Source organism: Ischnura elegans (assembly GCF_921293095.1).
Source record: "Ischnura elegans chromosome 13 unlocalized genomic scaffold, ioIscEleg1.1 SUPER_13_unloc_3, whole genome shotgun sequence".
Classification (NCBI taxonomy): Eukaryota; Metazoa; Arthropoda; class Insecta; order Odonata; family Coenagrionidae; genus Ischnura; species Ischnura elegans.
Genome location: NW_025791659.1, coordinates 850,722 through 868,645, shown reverse-complemented (window position 1 = coordinate 868,645; position 17,924 = coordinate 850,722). Strand labels below are relative to the sequence as shown.

The window sequence follows — 17,924 nt, the reverse complement described above, 5'->3', positions numbered from 1 at the left end:
CAGTATTTGAGACTGATAATTGGTTTGTCTTCTGTGTCTTATTCTTTCTATCAAGACATTCCAAGTTCTATACATGAGCTTTCTACTGTGATCCAAATTGATGATGATGAAATTAGTAGGTGAGAAATGGGCATTCTGGGGGAGTCATTGACCCCACTCATCCCACTCCCCCGTGACCTTGAACGTCTAGACTCTCCGCCCACCCCACCCCCACAAAATCGACGAACTCGTCAAGGTTAAAGTGGGACGGGAGGTTCCGCCCAACCCACCCCCACGAAGTCGACGAACCAATCAAGGCTCAAGTGGTGTGGGGAACCTACCATATATAAGCGAGTACAGGAGGATGCGAGCTCATTCGTCGTCACCATGAACACCAGAACAGCCGCTCTGCATAGACATCCCGAGGCTTACCTTGAGGGTACTGAGCTCGTGGTGGAGAGGCAGTCAGATTCGGATACTTACATCATCTACATCCCTCATCGGGGCACAGATTTTGTGCTCACGGTACTTTTTAACGCAGAGTACTGTTGTGTATTCCGACATCAGAACAAGAAAATTGAAGTGGTTGGACAGAAGGTGTCTTTCTCCGGCTTCCGAAATGAAGCAGGGGCGATCGTGGAGAGATTTAATGTAACCAGTCAGGATAACATTACCGATCCGGGGAAGCGACGCCTGGCGGAAGAGCAGCGCCCGATCATCTGGTTGGATGTGCACGAGTGCTACCAACCTCAATTCCATTTAAAGGCAAAGGGAGGAGGAGGAGGAATGATTCAAAGTGATTGTGTTGATGGTGCAAAACCTGTGTGTTACACGGACCATATACAATCAAAAGTGAGATACGGTACCACGGACGCTATTATAGGTACTCGTCTGCATGTAATGAAGTTTATACTTAAACTTGAGAAAGATGTGGATATTTATTGAATAAAAAAAACTTACTATTTAAATTGTTGTTGTGATTTATCCTTCAAAAAATAAAAGACCAAGGTAAAAATAAATAGATATTTATTACAATAAATTTTACATAATCATCCACACACGGATGAGTTGGTTATATTATTCACCATATTCACAGTTTCATAGTTCATATCACCACCTCCACTAATGTTATATTGTTCTTGAAATAGTTGAACAGCATGTCTGAGCGCTGACAATCCTCCAGCACTCTCATTTAAGTAATCATACTCTAGTAAATATCCCACAATGCAATCGTACCTTCTCATTTGCACAAAATTGTAAATGATTAAAGAAAACGTGACCAAGAAAAGAAACGGAACAATACAATTTACTATAAAATCTAACATACTTTATTTTTTTCACACCAATCAGCCAGCTTAAAACAATTCTTTCTAGCACACTGCTGATTTCCATCCATATGATTTTCAATTAAACATCCCTCATTTGTAGTTAATCTTTTTAACGAGGGACAACCATAAAGTTCCAGATTGACCACACAAATTCCCTTGGGAAGAAAACGGGTTAAGTAAGACGCCTTTTGCGCACCCTTGGTGAATAGTATTTTGTACTGCTTTGTATAGTTGTACAGTATGCTCTCCAAATCCTGATAATCTACGTCTCCAGAATATTCAGTCAAGCCGTGATAGTTATTTCTCAGCCAGTATGTCTCTTTTGTAGAAAGCAGTCTCGGTGGTAATTTAAATAACCACGTATTACAACATTTATTCTGTACAGCAATGATTGCCAACTCCTTGACGATAAAATCTCCTTTGCTGTCCGAGAATCCTTGAAATTCGATAATGGCGCTCATCGCGATGTATGTTCAACTTACAAGGTTTTTACACCCAATGCCAGGGGTTGAACTTACATCAAGACTCTCTAACTTACAGAACTCTCATTCGTGCCAGAGGTTAAAAAGCCTTTCACTCACACACAGGCTATTCATCAGCCAAACCATATGTTATGAGTGCCATCTCTAATTCAAGTCGTTCAAAATCACAATCTGTGATGTTCTTTGCTAGTTTGGTGGCGAGAAAATGTCTCACTTTGTCACGACCAACCGACAGTTTCTGGAGGAAAAGATCTATCAGCTTGAAGAGTTTCACAAATGCAAACCACTCATCTTCCTTAAAGTTAAAAGTCTTTTTAATAACCAAATGCGTCTTCCCAAAGTAATTTGCATACGTCAAACAGGAAGTTAAAAAATGCTTTTCTCCTTTGTAAAAGAACAAAGCAACATCCTTTTCACAGTTCAAGATACTTTTCCACTCGCTTTGTGAAACAATCACACTTTTCTTTCCAACTTGATTAAATTGCACGACTGATTCAAAGTCACTGCTGGGATCGTATCCAATACACACACTTTTTGTCTTTCCACTGTTCAAGTAATACACAGTTTGAAGCACTAAATTCTTAAAGTCGTGGAATGAAGCAGAAATGGGTTGTTCAACGGGCCTCTTTCTTTTCACCGGTGAAGGTCCTGATGTCTCCGACGTCTGCATGACGACTGATGTATGACAAGCAATGAAACTGCTTAAGAGGAGGAGGATGACGATGGAGGAGGGGTGGGGGAACAGTCATCAGAGCATGGATCAACTTCCGCCTTGAGACGGTTGTACTGAAACCATTGCGCTAATGAATGTGCATCTCTCAATGCGCAGGTACTATTGCGCAACTTGTGACAAGGATTGAGGCAGGAATAGGCAGGAAAGGAGCATTTTTCGGGAGGAGGACAGTGTAATTCTTTCTCGAGAGAGATGAAAGTACGCCCCGTGAGATCGGTCAGGAACTCACACTCTGCTTCAGTGTATGCATAAAGCGCCATTGCACCCTCAGTCAAAGCTTCCAAGGTGGATGAAAGTTCCACGTGAGATATGAATCCCTCGTTAAAGGAAGTCTCATCACGTTGTAGGGGGTCTGCAAAACGAAGTTTCTTTCCTCCAGCCACGAGCTTTCCATGTTTCTTGAAACTGCCCCAAAATAGACGGTTTGAATGTACATCAACTGCTGCAAGCTCCGTCACTCCTCCTTGGTTGAAAGTTATAGATACTACGATCTGCATTCTGCGACTGCTTCTTCTCAAATAATCACCTCCTCCTTCTGCTCATCATATTTATTCGGGAACAGCACCGCTGAGCCCTGGGATGACATTTGGTCCACCTCAGCTGGTTGAAGGTTTGTCGAAACAGCTTCAGGACTCGACAGTCGTTGAGATGAGGGGTGGTGTGATGAAAGTGTCTAAGGAATTTGTGTAGTGGTTGACCTAAAGATTTACTAGCAGTATAGAGACAACAATATTCACCGCAAATATCCGAACGAAAGCTTTGGATTTGAATGTGATTGCAAGTGACTGAGAATGGTTTTAAAATTTTTAAAATGTTTGGGATAAAAGGAGGTAGACCGTACGAATCAAAATATTCGGCCAAATGACTGTGTAAACAGACTGCAACCCAGTGTGAACCCGGCAATGTAGATGGATCTAAATTTATTATGTAAACTCCATTTCGTGGTGATTTCGGTAACCTATCGGATGCGTAAACTCCACGGAATATATTGAGTGGTCTTAGTAACCTGTTGATTTGAATTCCATCCATGACTAAAAGTTTGTGATAATGTTTCTGTTTTTATCAATTTCCAATGTTGCATCATACTCTGAGAAAAGTAAACACGTGACCGTTCTCGATAATTCATTCTCAAACCTCGCTTCTATTCTCACAACTCCTCTATCTCCAAGACTTATATAATTCTCGTTTCCAGAATCATCAGGTGTTAAATCAAAAATTAGCATAAAATAACCGTGTCCAAACATGTCGTAAGTGATTTGATTACCTCTATTGTAATGCTTAATACCACTGCCTGAGAATATCGTATCATACGCACGTGCCCAATACTTTTTACTTGAAAAATTGCATTGTAATCCCTCGGAAGGAATTTGCACACCGTTCACAAAGAGGGAAAAATTCTCGAGCGAATAGTGAGAGAGAGCAAATGGATTCTTATTCAAACCTCCAGCGTAAGCTTCATTATCCACCATTGCAAAAATAATTGTATTAGGTATTCGACCCACGATTGCATTGTCGAGGCTCAAAGTTCGCCCACCGGAAGGAACGGTAAAAGTTTTCAACTCGGTACGTTTGTAGTGATATTTCGCATTATTACTGGCTAAAATTTTATTGTGTGCAACTAAAATGGATGGGTTGATATCGAAATGTTGAACGTATAAAGTTGCGTCTAAAATCTTCAATAGCCCATCTCCGCCCATAAGATAGAAAGCATGATTAGATAACAATAGTCTTATACCGATATCCACTCGATCCAGCATCAGTTCGGATTGATTGAATACATCAACATGCAATTTACCATACAACTCTACCTCGGCACTATTATTAAACCACTCCTTACGCTTGCTAAAACCTGCATTTGAGGCATCTGTCTTATTGATATCATCCCCCGTATCCAGTTCCCAACCCACATTTCGCAAATGTGTTCTGCTCGCATCAGTACCATAATTCAAAGAATTTTCCAAGTAGCTCCTATAATGGTAATTATCCTCCGACGGAGTGACCAACGTCCCATTGAAATAAACGTTACACTGTTCGAAGAGAGAGTGCAAAATATTGTTAACTACTCCTGGCTGATTCGTGTCAGAACTAGCGTAATCATTCCCGTCTTTTTTACAAAGTTTCACTTTAAGTCTTAGATATATGCTATTCAAATCCTTGTACGCATCCCCAGAGTCTTTGATAAGGAATTCTATGACAGACCGATTATCTAGCGAAGAAATGGGCTTATAGGATACGAGTCTTTTTGCTAAGATGTTATTTTGGACGGGAGGATTGGGTTGAAATAAATCCAACGAAGACAGCATGTGCTCAGCCATTATCGTGAAAAGATATCTCCTCCTCCAGCGACCTTCTTTCCTCCTCGCCTTCTCGATGACTGTTGCTTTTTACGTCCACCGCTATGTTTTATTTTATTAAGCCTTGGACGTTTCGCGATTCTCAACCCGCCTCCAGACATGCCTTTTATCTTTTCCTCAGCCTTTCGTTTCAAGTTCTGACCAGCCTCGTTTATTCTACTGCGCAGTATCTCCTTAACCGGTTTCGTTCCAAGGTCTCCGAGAGCTGCTGCCCCAGCGCTCGCGGCTTCCTTACCAACAGTCTTAAGCCCACTAAAAAGCAAAGGTTTCGCGAATCGCCAGAGACCAGCGAGGAAACTCCCGATACCCCTCCCCTTTTGCACCCTAAAAGAGGCTCTATACAAAGGCCCAATCTCTCCCCCCACCTGCTTGGAATAATAGCTGTAATATCGATCCATCGTCGGTGCCATCTCGTCGTAAAATGATGCACTAATGTAAATCAATTCTTTTTTATAAAGTGTAACACCACTATAGAGCTTTGCTCCCCACTATGAAAAGAAATCGCTTCTCCGAGTTTATCACTCAATAGAATTTCCACACTCTCGATATTGTTTTTCTCGACGGGGTAATAGTAAATAGGGTTGAATGTTTGATATTCTCCAATTTTCGAATTCAAGATGCGGATGCAACGACTCACAGTGTCTCCGACTAGTTGAGGTTTCACTATATCTGTGTAAACGTAAAGATTTTTTGAGGAGTTTGTAATACCTCTTTTTTCTCTTTTTCCTATATTATCCTTAGCGCTAATCTCTGCTCTTGCCCCATCAACGATTTCAGCTAGCTCATCATCTGTCAACGTTGAATCTTTAAATGATAATCTAATAAGAACAGCTGATAATAACAATAGGTCATTTTTTATCTTTTCCTTGCCTTTTCCACTAAAGCCTGACAAAGTTCTATTGAATAAGCTGGTAAACGATTCATACGTTCCTGGAGACAATGAGTATTTTACTCCGCTCGCTGAAATTTGCACAGACCGTGGTAATATGCGTTCATCAACTCCAACCTGATTAATCCTTACACTCAATCTATCAATATAGCGCATTACTTCATTTGAAATGTAAGTTTGTTTTCGTGCGCTGGAGGCAATGTATGGCCTTGCAAATGCCACCGCAATGCTGTCATAAGTACCAATGGGAATTGTAAAGTATGAATCATCTTGAAGTTTCACATTTATAACTTCTTTATCCCCTCGAACTAATCCCTCTTCAGTCCGGGTCCTATTATCCTTAGGAGTCAATTCGTCTGCTCCGCGAGAAGCTGGGGTAAAGTTATCGATAACGGTAGGTGTGTCTTCGGGAGCTTTTTTTACCTCAATAGGAGGAATAGAAATTTCAGCAGGTGTATCTTCGGGGGCTTTATTTACCTCAATAGATGGAATGGAAATCTCAGCAAGACCTACATACCACTCGTTATTGTCTAAATCGATGCGATGACTCAACTTTGTACGATAATGAGCTATCGTATTTCTCGGGAAAAAATCCCTCGAGCTGTCGCTGGGGAGTGTGAGATAAAATTCATTCATACCTTATGAACGGAAGAAGCACGAATCCACGAGTTAAAAGACGATGGGTATCCGTCCCACTTGATAAAGTACTCTAAATTAGAACCACTCCCCCGACGTCTCAAAATTTTCTCAATCCTGTACTCCGTGTCGGGAGACACGTTGACTTTTACTAATTCCTCTGCATAGAAACCTCCTTTTATATCCTCCCCGTTCAAATCTTTCAATTCATACGTCGGTATTGGTTTTGCTCGATCAATGTTTGAAACTTGAAATATCTCCTTAGTATAATTTGGTGTGTATCCTTTGGCGAACGGAAGCCTCTCTTTGCTGATTCTCACGTAATCATCCTTATTGAATGTTACATTCACCTTTCTTAAGCTTTTTCTCCGACTGACAATGACAAATGCATTTTTTGCATTCACTTGAGATGGAGCTACCCCGATACGTGAATGGCTGCTATCATTATATGATCTAATGAGTTTCTGAAGCACATCGATATATTTATAAGTTGCGTATTTAGTAAAATATTTATACATTTTTGTCTTGAGAGTTCTATTAAAGCGTTCCACGAGGCTAGCCTTAATTTCGGGATTATTAGTAGTGTAAAACTTTACTCCTTGATTCGAGAGAAAACTTTTAAACTTACTATTAACAAATTCCCCTCCCTTATCGCTCTGAATTTTCAATGGTTTGCGTTCGCGAAATATGACCTTAAATGCTTCTATAATTTCCTCTGGTCTTTTTGACTTGAGAGGACTTGCCCACGCATAGCGGGAAAATATGTCTATTACGGTTAAAATGTAACAGAACCCATTGTTGTATTTTTTCAAACTTCTCAAATCATTTAAATCACATTGCCAACACTCATCTATGTAGTTTACTTCGTAACGGTTTCTAACAAACTTTTTTCTCGCCGGCTTGTGACGCGTGTACGCTTCTTGAGATTCCAACCACTCGCGAATTGTTTTTATCGGGATCCCAGTCGCTTTATTTAATTTGTGTTCTGTGGAAAAACCAGCAGGATGTGCGGGATTGTTGTACACGCTAGCTAATACGTCGTGTCCCACTCTTCCCCGAACATTTTTGGTACCCTTTTTCGCTTGCTTCGCCTTGGAATTGATCTCGGAGATGTCCATCGCTTCTTTGGAGATATTCTTTGCGCCCTTGGAGGTGTGCTTGGCTCCCTTGGAGGTGTGCTTGGCTCTCTTGGAGTTGCTATTATCCGCTTCATTTTTTTCGGTGGAGAATCGCTTTCGATTTGTTCCTTTATTCGTGCCCATGTCGAATCTAACTCTGAATTTGTCCTCTTAATTTCGTCTAACCGCCTTCTCATTGCATTGCTACCCTCAACTACTTGTGTTGGTGGTGTGTGTTTCACTATTGGAACGTGTATGGGGGATTTAAAGTCTGACACTGAGTCGAGATATTTATCGAGTATCCTTTTATACAAATGCCACTTGTCAATATCCTTGAGCCTTTTACTCGCTAACACAAGTTTCATTTCCTTATCCAATTTACTCAGCCTAGCCTTTGCACGACTTCGATCAAAGACTTCGGGACTCACTACGAGCATTTTATGCAAACTCATTTTCCCAGCAGGCTACCGATCACACCGCTTAAAATCGAACCCAGTAGTAATGGCAAAAAGCCTCCTTTTTGTACGAGAAGCGCTCGTTTTCTTTTTACACTCGTCCCCCGTTCAACCAACTTTCTCAGTGTGTTACGATGCTTGGATAATTTTCGTTTCAATCGCTTATCGATCTTATGATTTCCGTTTAGAGTATTGAGGCAACAATCGCAAATTGTTTTAATCAACTCCTCGTCCGAGCTATTCAATATGGCAGTACGTAATTTAGGCTTTGCAGACTTTAGGACGTGGAGCAAGTGTTTATTGTTCTTCAATCTTTTCATCGCGTTGGGGCATGTAAATGACAGTGGCCCCGTCTTGGGGAAAAATTTTGGTTCTAAAGCGGAATCTGTCGTCCGTGTCCTGACCAAGATCTAGAACCAAATAACCGAATGGTTCTTGCGTAACTTGCTTATATACCCTCTCCAATTCCCCCGATTTTTCCGGATAGACCTGCCTAGCTAAATGACCAAATTGTAACTTATCTCTGGGGTTTTTGAACGCGACAATATACTTTGTATTCAATGATATATTTCTCGATTGTGGGCTCTGATAGAAAATATTCTGCGTGATCAAAAACACTGAAATGTTAAAGTGATGTGAACCTCTGGTGAATAATTTACACACATCTTTGCTGTAGGCTCCCTCGCTCATCAAGTCATCGATTATGTATAATGTTGGATTGCCACCAAATTCTTCAAAAGGTGGTATTTCGGAGAAAAAGTGAACAGGTAATCGAATTTTAGGCTCACTTCCTGGAGCACAGCACCAAATTATCTTACGTATGGGACTATCTAACATATAGTTCAAGTTCTCTAAAAACCTTGTTACGAATGTGGTCTTTCCACATCCTGACGGACCTGCACAAATGCATGTAAAAGGATGTTTCCATGTTAACGTCATGATTAACACTGGAAATTTTTTATTACTTTTTTATCATTTATAAAACTTTTACGAAGAAAAAAAAGTCAAAATATTGATTAATATCGAAAATTTCTTAGAGCGACGTCCTCTAAATCGAAATATACCTCGTTTGGTAAACTCTGATATACGTCATCGCACATTACCGTTTCAATTTGACATTGAACATTCGGTTTAATGCGATGACGCACGATAGGTTCGTCACTCTCCATTATCCTTTTATATGCTACATCGAATATATTATTACAAATATATTCGATGCAGAGGTGATACAAGGTTTTTGGATTATTGCTATTCATTGTGTGCGTGTGTGTTAATACTGAAAATAAAAAGTAAAAAAATTACACATGATGATGTTATAAGTAACACAAAAATGTTTTTATCATATTTAAACTAGTTCTATCAATTTCAAGTGTTACCAAACGCCTCATCATGTGTACGTTTTGTAGGAATTCTATAATGCCCCCAAGCAAGAGTATTGATACCATCCTCACAGATGTATCTTTTATCATCAAATGGGTTTAAAGCGACTTTATTCATTTCTAATGTAAATATCTTATGTTTCCTACTTCTAATTACGTTCATTTTTCGAAATTCTGTCAAATTTTCGTATAAACATTTTGAATAATCATTAAAAGATAAGCATTTATTTATTACACATTTTGTTATACCTTTAGCTTTCTTTTTCTCCTTACTCCCGTCAACCTTGAAAGAATAAAGTTTACTTCTGAGACCAATAAAATGAGTCATAATATTTCCATCACATTCATCTTTAAATTTCCCCAACACCTTTTTATTTATTATTGAGTAACAAGGATGATCTTTGGAATAGTTTGACGTATCGAAAGATTCTAAATTTTCTAGTATATTTTTATATACATCATCTGTTTTTATTTCGTAAATAAAGCTGTCAGTATCCATGTAAGATAACTTGATGTTTTTATCATATTTGGGTAGCATTTCATGATAATGAAAATTATACATCAACGTCTTACTTAATTCTAATACACTAAATCCAGTAGAAATTGGTTTGTTCATTTTAATGCTTGTCCTTCTGAGGTGAACTGCTGCCAGTGACTTACTAAAGATTGTTCGATCCAAAAATTCAGATTTTGATATTAGTTTATCTAATCTTTTTTCGCTTGTTACTAATTCTAATCGAATTCTTTTTCTAACATCTTCCATCATTTTCCCGTATATTGCATTAGAAAGCAATTTGTAAAAATCTCTGTCAAAATCGTTGGATGCTGATTTTCTTTTTTCAGTATTTAGATCAATATATGACTTTAACCACGGTGATTGATTGAATTCAATTACTCGATGTACTTTAAGGAGTTTCATGCCTAGGGAAAGAGCCTGCTTAAGGTTTACATAATGAATTATATATTTAGTTTTATTTTCTAGTGTTGTTAAAAGTTTTTTATGCTTTCCACCGGGAGGAATTTTGTTTTCCGGACAAAGAGGTAGATCATTATGATTATCATGAAGAGAATCTGGATATGACAAATCAACCTCTAAAATGTATCCCACTTGACTATCATCTGGAATGTTTTTAACGATCAGATTATTTATTTCCTTGTCAGTTAACCACCTAAACTTTGAGTGAGGAAGTGGTCTTGACAATGCCCATCCATACAAGTTATTAGCATCTAGGTATATTAAATAATTAGATTCACAATCAGATTTAAAATTAGTCATATACCTATTGTTAGCCTCGCAGTATCTTTTAGAACACTGTGATATTCCACCTCGAATACCTTTCTCAATCATTAACAACATATCATAATCAGTTAAAAGTTCCAATTCGATGTCTGTATACTTTAGCATTGCGTCGAAACTTAAGCCTGGAGTAGTATAGTACCATGATGGATCAAGTTTATATGTGCCAATACATATGTTTCTAAAGTTTTCAAAGACATCTGCAAGAAGAGTTACGTCACTTTTTAGGTATACATCACTATAATCACCTAGCGTTTTACACTTAAAGGAAGACCATACATTCAATGCATGTGTGTAATCATCGTCTGATATACATTCATCAGTTAATCTGTTATAAAATTTTTCTTTACTCGGTAGAAAACAATCATCAAGTCTCTCAACACAATTGGTGTAATCATATGGATATACACCTTTTCGCGTAATTATATGAGCTAAATCACCAAATATTTCATTTGTGAATTTAAATTTTCTCAAGTTAGATACAAGTGTAGCTAATGATGCAGACATAAATCGAAACGTATCAACGAATCGAATTTTAAATTTTTTTTCTATTTTTTTTGCAAAAGAAATGTATTTTTCCTCAGTGCTTGGTATTACAAATATTTCTCTCTCATCATAGGCTAGCTCACGTACAATGAAATGACCATCGTAGGCTGACAAATTGTGTATAAATATGGGTAAAAAGTCTGGCATTTTATACTTTAAGTTACATAGTTTATGTGCTGGACCGCGATACCTTCCTGTCAAATGGTCATGATCTTTGACCCTATCTTTACCTAACTCTTTCTCACAAATGTGACAATTCACTGAGGTAAGAAATATACTTTCTTCTTCCTCAGTCAGCGGATTTATTGGGATAGTGTTCTTATATATTTCATAAATTTTCACTGCTTCGTCTTTTATTCTGTTAATGAATACTCGTGCTGCATTTGGTCCTCGATATAAAATCGGTTTTTGACAACCATTTGGTGTAACTAACATATAACAGAAACTAAATGGTTCATGCGTTTGAATAACATTCGTAAAGGATTCCTTTGGTGAAGGATTACAAGTGCTAACATCCTTTAAAAGACATTCAAAGTCTGCATAGATTACATAGGGTATGCGAAAAAAACGATTCAAATTTGTAAATTTTAAAATTTTGTTTTCTTCATCTGGCATTATAACTTTACTAGGCACACCTGTTCCCTTACAGAGAGCTTTATGTTCCATAAATTTTGTCATATCCCTAAAATGTATAAAGCAACGTTTGCAAATACTTATACTGTGGTGATGTTTTGTAATTTGCGATTTAATCAATTTATTGAAATTTTTTAACCCAGCAATAATGTCCTGTCTTATCGTTTGTGATGTATAGCAAATCACGATGATCATCTAATTCTTCATCAACTATTTTCATTGGATACACATTGTTCTTTTCATCTAAACCAAAGAGATTAATTGAAATATTATTCATCCTCTCAAACTTGATGATGTCCTTTGGATCAACCGGATACTTGATACAATCCCAATTATATGCGTTTCGAAATTCATTATTATTGTAATTCCAAACAAGATTTGGATGATCTATAATGTTTTTGGACCAAATAGCATACTTAAAACAATAACGATCATTATTCTTTACATTTACAACTGATTTAGTATTTTTTATTTTAGCCGGTAATTCAATATATGTAGATCCGCGAAGTGGATTATATTTATTAATGCGTAATTCCAAACCAATCACTTCAGAAAGTGACCAACCAGAGCCTTTGGCTTGGAATTCAGATTTTTCCTTTAGTATTTTGGAAAACGCTTCATCTATTATTTCATCAATCATATCGATAAGTAAAACACGTGTATTAGGTGTTTTAAATGCCGTGTCAAGTTCTTCCTTTTCATTCTTACGAAATTTACAGATTAACACCAAATTAAATTTAATTGAATTGTTTTCAATAACTCCTTCGTTAAGTTTTTCAAATAATTTTTGTTTAATATCGTTTAGAAATGAAATAACATCTATACTGCTATTTTGCTCTGGTGTTATCCAAAACGTTTTAAGTCTGGACCGAATTGCGGATTGTATTTGATTAAAACCTCTACCAAGTTGAACTGTAACATAATGCCTATGCTCATTGGTGTTCTCATGAGGCATAGCCTCATCAATGCTGTAGAAGGTTTCACAATAAGTACAATATCGTCGACCTTTCAAAATGTCTAATCTAGCTTTTAAATTTCTGAAAGTTTCCAAATCATTAATTACATCGTTTTCAAAAATTATTCTTTCATTTATGCGTGTTAAGGCAAACTCAATTTCTTCTTCCGTATTATAGACCCCAGCTTGAAAATAATTAAGAATTTCCTCATTGTTTAACGATTGAGTAAGATTGTGTATATGGTTGGTTGTGTTATCGTGCGGTAATTCATCACTTAAGCAATAATACTCTTCGCAAGTTCTACAATATTGTCTGTTTTTAAAATTATCTATTAAGTTTTTCATATTTTGATAAGTTATTTTATCATCTATAGAATCATTATTAAATATTACATTATTGTGAATATCATTATGCGCTTGAATTAATTCCTCAATTGAATGGAAGAAACCAGAATTAAATTGATTAAAAATTTCTTGATTGGTTGACATTTTTTGTTTGCGTTTAGGTATGCTTGAATGTGAAACAGCCTGAAATAAGAATATTGCTATATATTATAACTGATGAGTATAACTTTCTAAATATATGGAAATTGATGGTTGTGTTCATAACGATCATTGTCACAATCAAAACCCATTTCGAATAAATATGCTTCTTCCTCCAAAATAACATGATATGTCACTAGATTGAATATATGTCTTGGTAAAGACTGGCAAAAAATCATAATGATATTATCTGTATTGTTCTGTACTACTCTATGAAAAACATATCCTTGTGTATCTTCATTGTTTGTGATACTATATGATTGTCTAACAATAACTTTCGATATTTTTTCCAAGCATAAATGAAACAATGTATTCATTGTAAATGTGATCTTTTTTAAGTTTACTGCAATGGAAAAGTAAAACATATCAAAATGTGTTTACTATTTCTTTCTCAATTAATATATATATCTGAATGGGAAGAACATTTAAGTAATATTTCAAGATCAATTTAATGTTATTCATCAAGAGAATATTATGTGAAATTTGGCTACAGCTTAAAGGAAGTGCAAAATTCGTTTTCATTTCTGCAAAATATATTATACTGTCTGTAATTTGTTGAATACATAATAAACGTAACGACTTCATAATTGCTTACCTCTAGTAGTGCGAAGAGACTGCAGAATAGGTACTGGACCAAGAAGCAAAATGGTGCACTCTGCTACAAAATGCGGTACTGATGTGTGACACAAGTAGCGTGAACATAGAGAACAACGTTTCTCTTGAGAAGCAAGGAGATGAAGAACTATGATCTGCACGCTAATCGTTAAAAATCAGAACTGTACTTTCCTTTGGAAACGCTGCTGTATTTATAAACGCATCCGATGTTAAAAAATAAAAATTTCTGGAGAGATGGAGTGTGGGTACATCATCCAGTTAAGACTTGATTCGCTCTCCAAGGAGGCTGGTGTATGCAACGTGATGTGGGAAAAGTTCAAGGCTAATGGGTGGAGGCGCTTTGCTCGGAGCGAAGACATGCTTGAAGGTGAACTTGAGGTGAACAGACTATGAACGCTGGAGCAGGTGGCTGACGTGAGAAAATGATAATAAATTTAAAGAAGGAATTTTCAAAGCTAAAGTGAATGCATGCTCCAAGGAGAAATTGAGGACGAGTATAATTCAAGGAGAGTCGAGCAGGTGTACATGATGTGAAAAAGCTCAAGGCTAACTGGCTGAGGACGCTTTGCTTGAAAGGTTAACACACGGTCCAAGGAGAAAATGAGGACGAGTATAATTCAAGGAGAGTCGAGCAGGTGTACGTGATGTGAAAAAGCTCAAGGCTAACTGGCTGCAGACGCTTCGCTTGAAAGGTTAACACATCTCCAAGGAGAAATTGAGGACGAGTATAATTCAAGGAGAGTCGAGCAGGTGTACGTGATGTGAAAAAGCTCAAGGCTAACTGGCTGAGGACGCTTCGCTTTAAAGGTTAACACACGCTCCAAGGAGAATCGGACTTGAGATAAAAAATGAAATAGCACTTACCTTACCGCGAACAGGGGAGTGGGATGAGGGTGAAGTGTGGTGTGAGTTGCCCGAAGATTTTGTATATAAGACGATCCTTTTCGAGGTTGCATCACAGCGTCTTACCGTCGTCCTCACCGTCGTGGTACACCTTGCAGTTTGCCTTAGACCGTCGTCACCGCAACTCCAAGCCTGCTTTCGCCGCACTTCCAGCCTGCAATTGTTCTCATCATCGTCGTACACCTTGCAGTTTGCCTTAGACCGTCGTCACCGCAACTCCAAGCCTGCTTTCGCCGCACTTCCAGCCTGCAATTGTTCTCATCATCGTCGTACACCTTGCAGTTGACTTCTACCATTGCCGCAGTTGATTCCTGCAATCCAATCCATAGTTCCAGCCTTCTAAATTGTAAGTAAGAAAATATTATTAATATCATTCATATGAGAATCATACAGATGTAATAGATTGACAATACATCAAGTTTCAAGTAAAAATGATAATATGATAATTCTTAAAAATACTTACTGAGATACAATATTACATTCAAACTTATGCTTTATTTTATAGACCATGAATACTAAACCGACGACTACCACCACTGCTGCTGGTACCTCACATGAACTGACTTACGCGACCGTGACGTCCCGTAAGGGTAGCAGCAGAGCAGCAGCAGCATCCGCCTCCACTGCCGGATCATCATCCTCCGTCATCTCGCCAGTGTTTGCATCGCTGATGAGATGTCAGGAGGAAAATTTGTGTGTGAAGAAGGAGAAGCTGGTAAAACAAATGAGATATCCGGTGGAAAGTTTAGAGAGCATAAACACGCAATACGGTGATGCACTAGTGGCACATTTTCTGTTCGATGGGAGGAAGAGGAAGCTCTTCCTCCCAAAATACTTTAAACTAACAAAAAAGGAGATAAGTGAATACAACTACTTTGAAGAGAAATTTTCAATTTACCTAGATGTGGATAATATCATTAAAATTGAAAATTGAAAAATAAAGATAACTTAAGTGATTGATTCTTGTGTCTTATTCATCAACAATGTAACCCTCAAATTTTCTCCTCGGATTTGGAAAAATATAAAAAATGCAAAAAAAAAAAAAAAAATTTAAAAAAAAAAAAAAAAAAAAAAAAATTTCAAAAAAAAAATTTTATATTATTCCTAGACCTAGACCTAGACCTAGACCTAGGCTAGACCATGGCTACACCATGGCTAGATACGAGTTATTCTATGGTTGATATTATCGGTCAACGTTAAGGGGAGGTTAAGGAATCATTTCTGCTATCCCTACACAGTCTGGGATTGAACTATACAAGCTGTATATATTTTGTCAACCTTTATGAGTATAGGTTAAGTATTTTATAGCATTCACTTAGCTAGCATAGCATATAGATCCGTTCATTATTCTCAACCTATTAAGCTATAGGTTGCTATGTAACATGCTTGATGAGCATAGCTTGATGAGCATAGCTTGATGAGCATAGCTTTAAGAGCATAGCTTTAAGAGCATAGCTTTAAGAGCATAGCTTTAAGAGCATAGCTATGAGAGCTTAGCTCTAGATAGGCGGATAAGTTCCACCAGTACTTCATTAGGAAGAGTAGGTACTTACCCGAGCTGCAACTGGTGATTCCAACGAAGTCCTCAGTCCTCCCCCTTTGGGGAGGGTGGTGGGCCCGAAGGCCCAGGTGAAGTGATTCCAGCGTATGCTGCACGGCTATTTATACGAATCTTAAAGAGGCCAACACCCAACTTCTCCTCATTTCCCCCACTATACGTCTTACCCCTTACGTACCAACCGCTAATATTACATTCAATCGCTGACTGAGATACCAACCCATGCATGATATATATTTGAACGCGGGAAAATTTAAATTTCAGAATTTTCGTGCATTTATAATTTTTATAATTTATTTTTCGTGATAAGTTACAACACTATCGTCATGTGTAATGTATTGACTTAAAGTACATTCTTATATCTTTCTAAAACATAATTTGTCGAGTGATCAATTATCCCAGTTGACTAGATAAAGGCTAGGCAATGTTGATGAGGAGGCAGAAAAATTTCAGAATTAAAAGAACTAAATTGTTTCCACTCTATATATGAATATAAATGTAATTTATTTTTTACTTTTCGTAAACGGCAATTAAATATCTTCCATCTCACATCATTTTTTAATTAATTTATTAATTTATAACTAGATGAAATTAGGAAAAATATCTTAATCGTAAAAAGTTTCTAGATTTATTTATTGTGAACATGATATTATGCAGATGTGTGAGGGTGACAGTATTATTTTAATACATCAGTTGCTTACCTCACCCTTCACATTTATTACATATCCTCAGCAATGTGTGGTTACATAGATAATTGATATTTCAGAGGAAATATTCACAATACAATTGTACTGACTGCCTCTCCATCAGGAGATCGGTACCCCCAAGGTAAGCCTCGGGATGTCTCTGCAGAGCGGCTGTTCTGGTGTTCATGGTGACGACGAATGAGCTCGCATCCTCCTGTACTCGCTTATATATGGTAGCTTCCCCACACCACTTGAACCTTGATTGGTTCGTCGACTTCGTGGGGGTGGGTTGGGCGGAACCTCCCGTCCCACTTTAACCTTGACGAGTTCGTCGATTTTGTGGGGGTGGGGTGGGCGGAGAGTCTAGACGTTCAAGGTCACGGGGGAGTGGGATGAGTGGGGTCAATGACTCCCCCAGAATGCCCATTTCTCACCTACTGAAATTGGTAAAACACTGTATGTACCTAAAAAAAGATTTTCTTCCTCGTCTTAATAAATATTTTTTCTGCAGACTATGCTGTGGAAACACGGCTAGGCCTTAAAGGAATTAATATTCAAGGTTGAGACTGGACGTTCTTTTGCTTCGGAGGAGTTAGGAATTATCGTTGAGGAAGAAGACAAGGCGGTAATAGTGACTGATGGTATGATTATATTGATTTGGTGATCTTAATTCCTTTTAACTTTATACATAAGGAGTACGTGTGTGGTTCACCGCAAGTAATTCACCAGTCTGCCAAAGACTTAATCATGGAGATTGAGAATGATTTGATCAGATTATTTAGATCAGAAATAAATTTCATCTCTATGACATACTGTTATCGTCTTGGCCTTTACT

The 17,924-nt window shown here is 37.7% G+C and overlaps 1 protein-coding gene across 1 annotated transcript; it reads right to left on the bottom strand.

The window, feature by feature from the left end:
* Window positions 1–13,755: 13,755 nt before the first annotated feature.
* Window positions 13,756–15,881, bottom strand: LOC124172833. The gene is made up of 2 exons (XM_046552327.1): window positions 15,414–15,881; window positions 13,756–15,184 (listed from the first exon to the last, which is right to left on the bottom strand). The coding sequence occupies exons 1-2, from the start codon at window positions 15,491–15,493 to the stop codon at window positions 14,950–14,952; spliced, it is 315 nt and encodes a 104-aa protein (XP_046408283.1). The 5' UTR covers window positions 15,494–15,881; the 3' UTR covers window positions 13,756–14,949.
* Between the last annotated feature and the right edge of the window lie 2,043 nt (window positions 15,882–17,924).

Bases quoted from the DNA above. Each gene is read 5' to 3' on its own strand.
- LOC124172833 (XM_046552327.1), bottom strand. From the start codon at position 15,493: ATGACGGAGGATGATGATCCGGCAGTGGAGGCGGATGCTGCTGCTGCT. The intron at 15,185-15,413 runs GTAAGTCAGTTC...CTTACAATTTAG, and splicing joins TTACGGGACGTCACGGTCGC to AAGGCTGGAACTATGGATTG.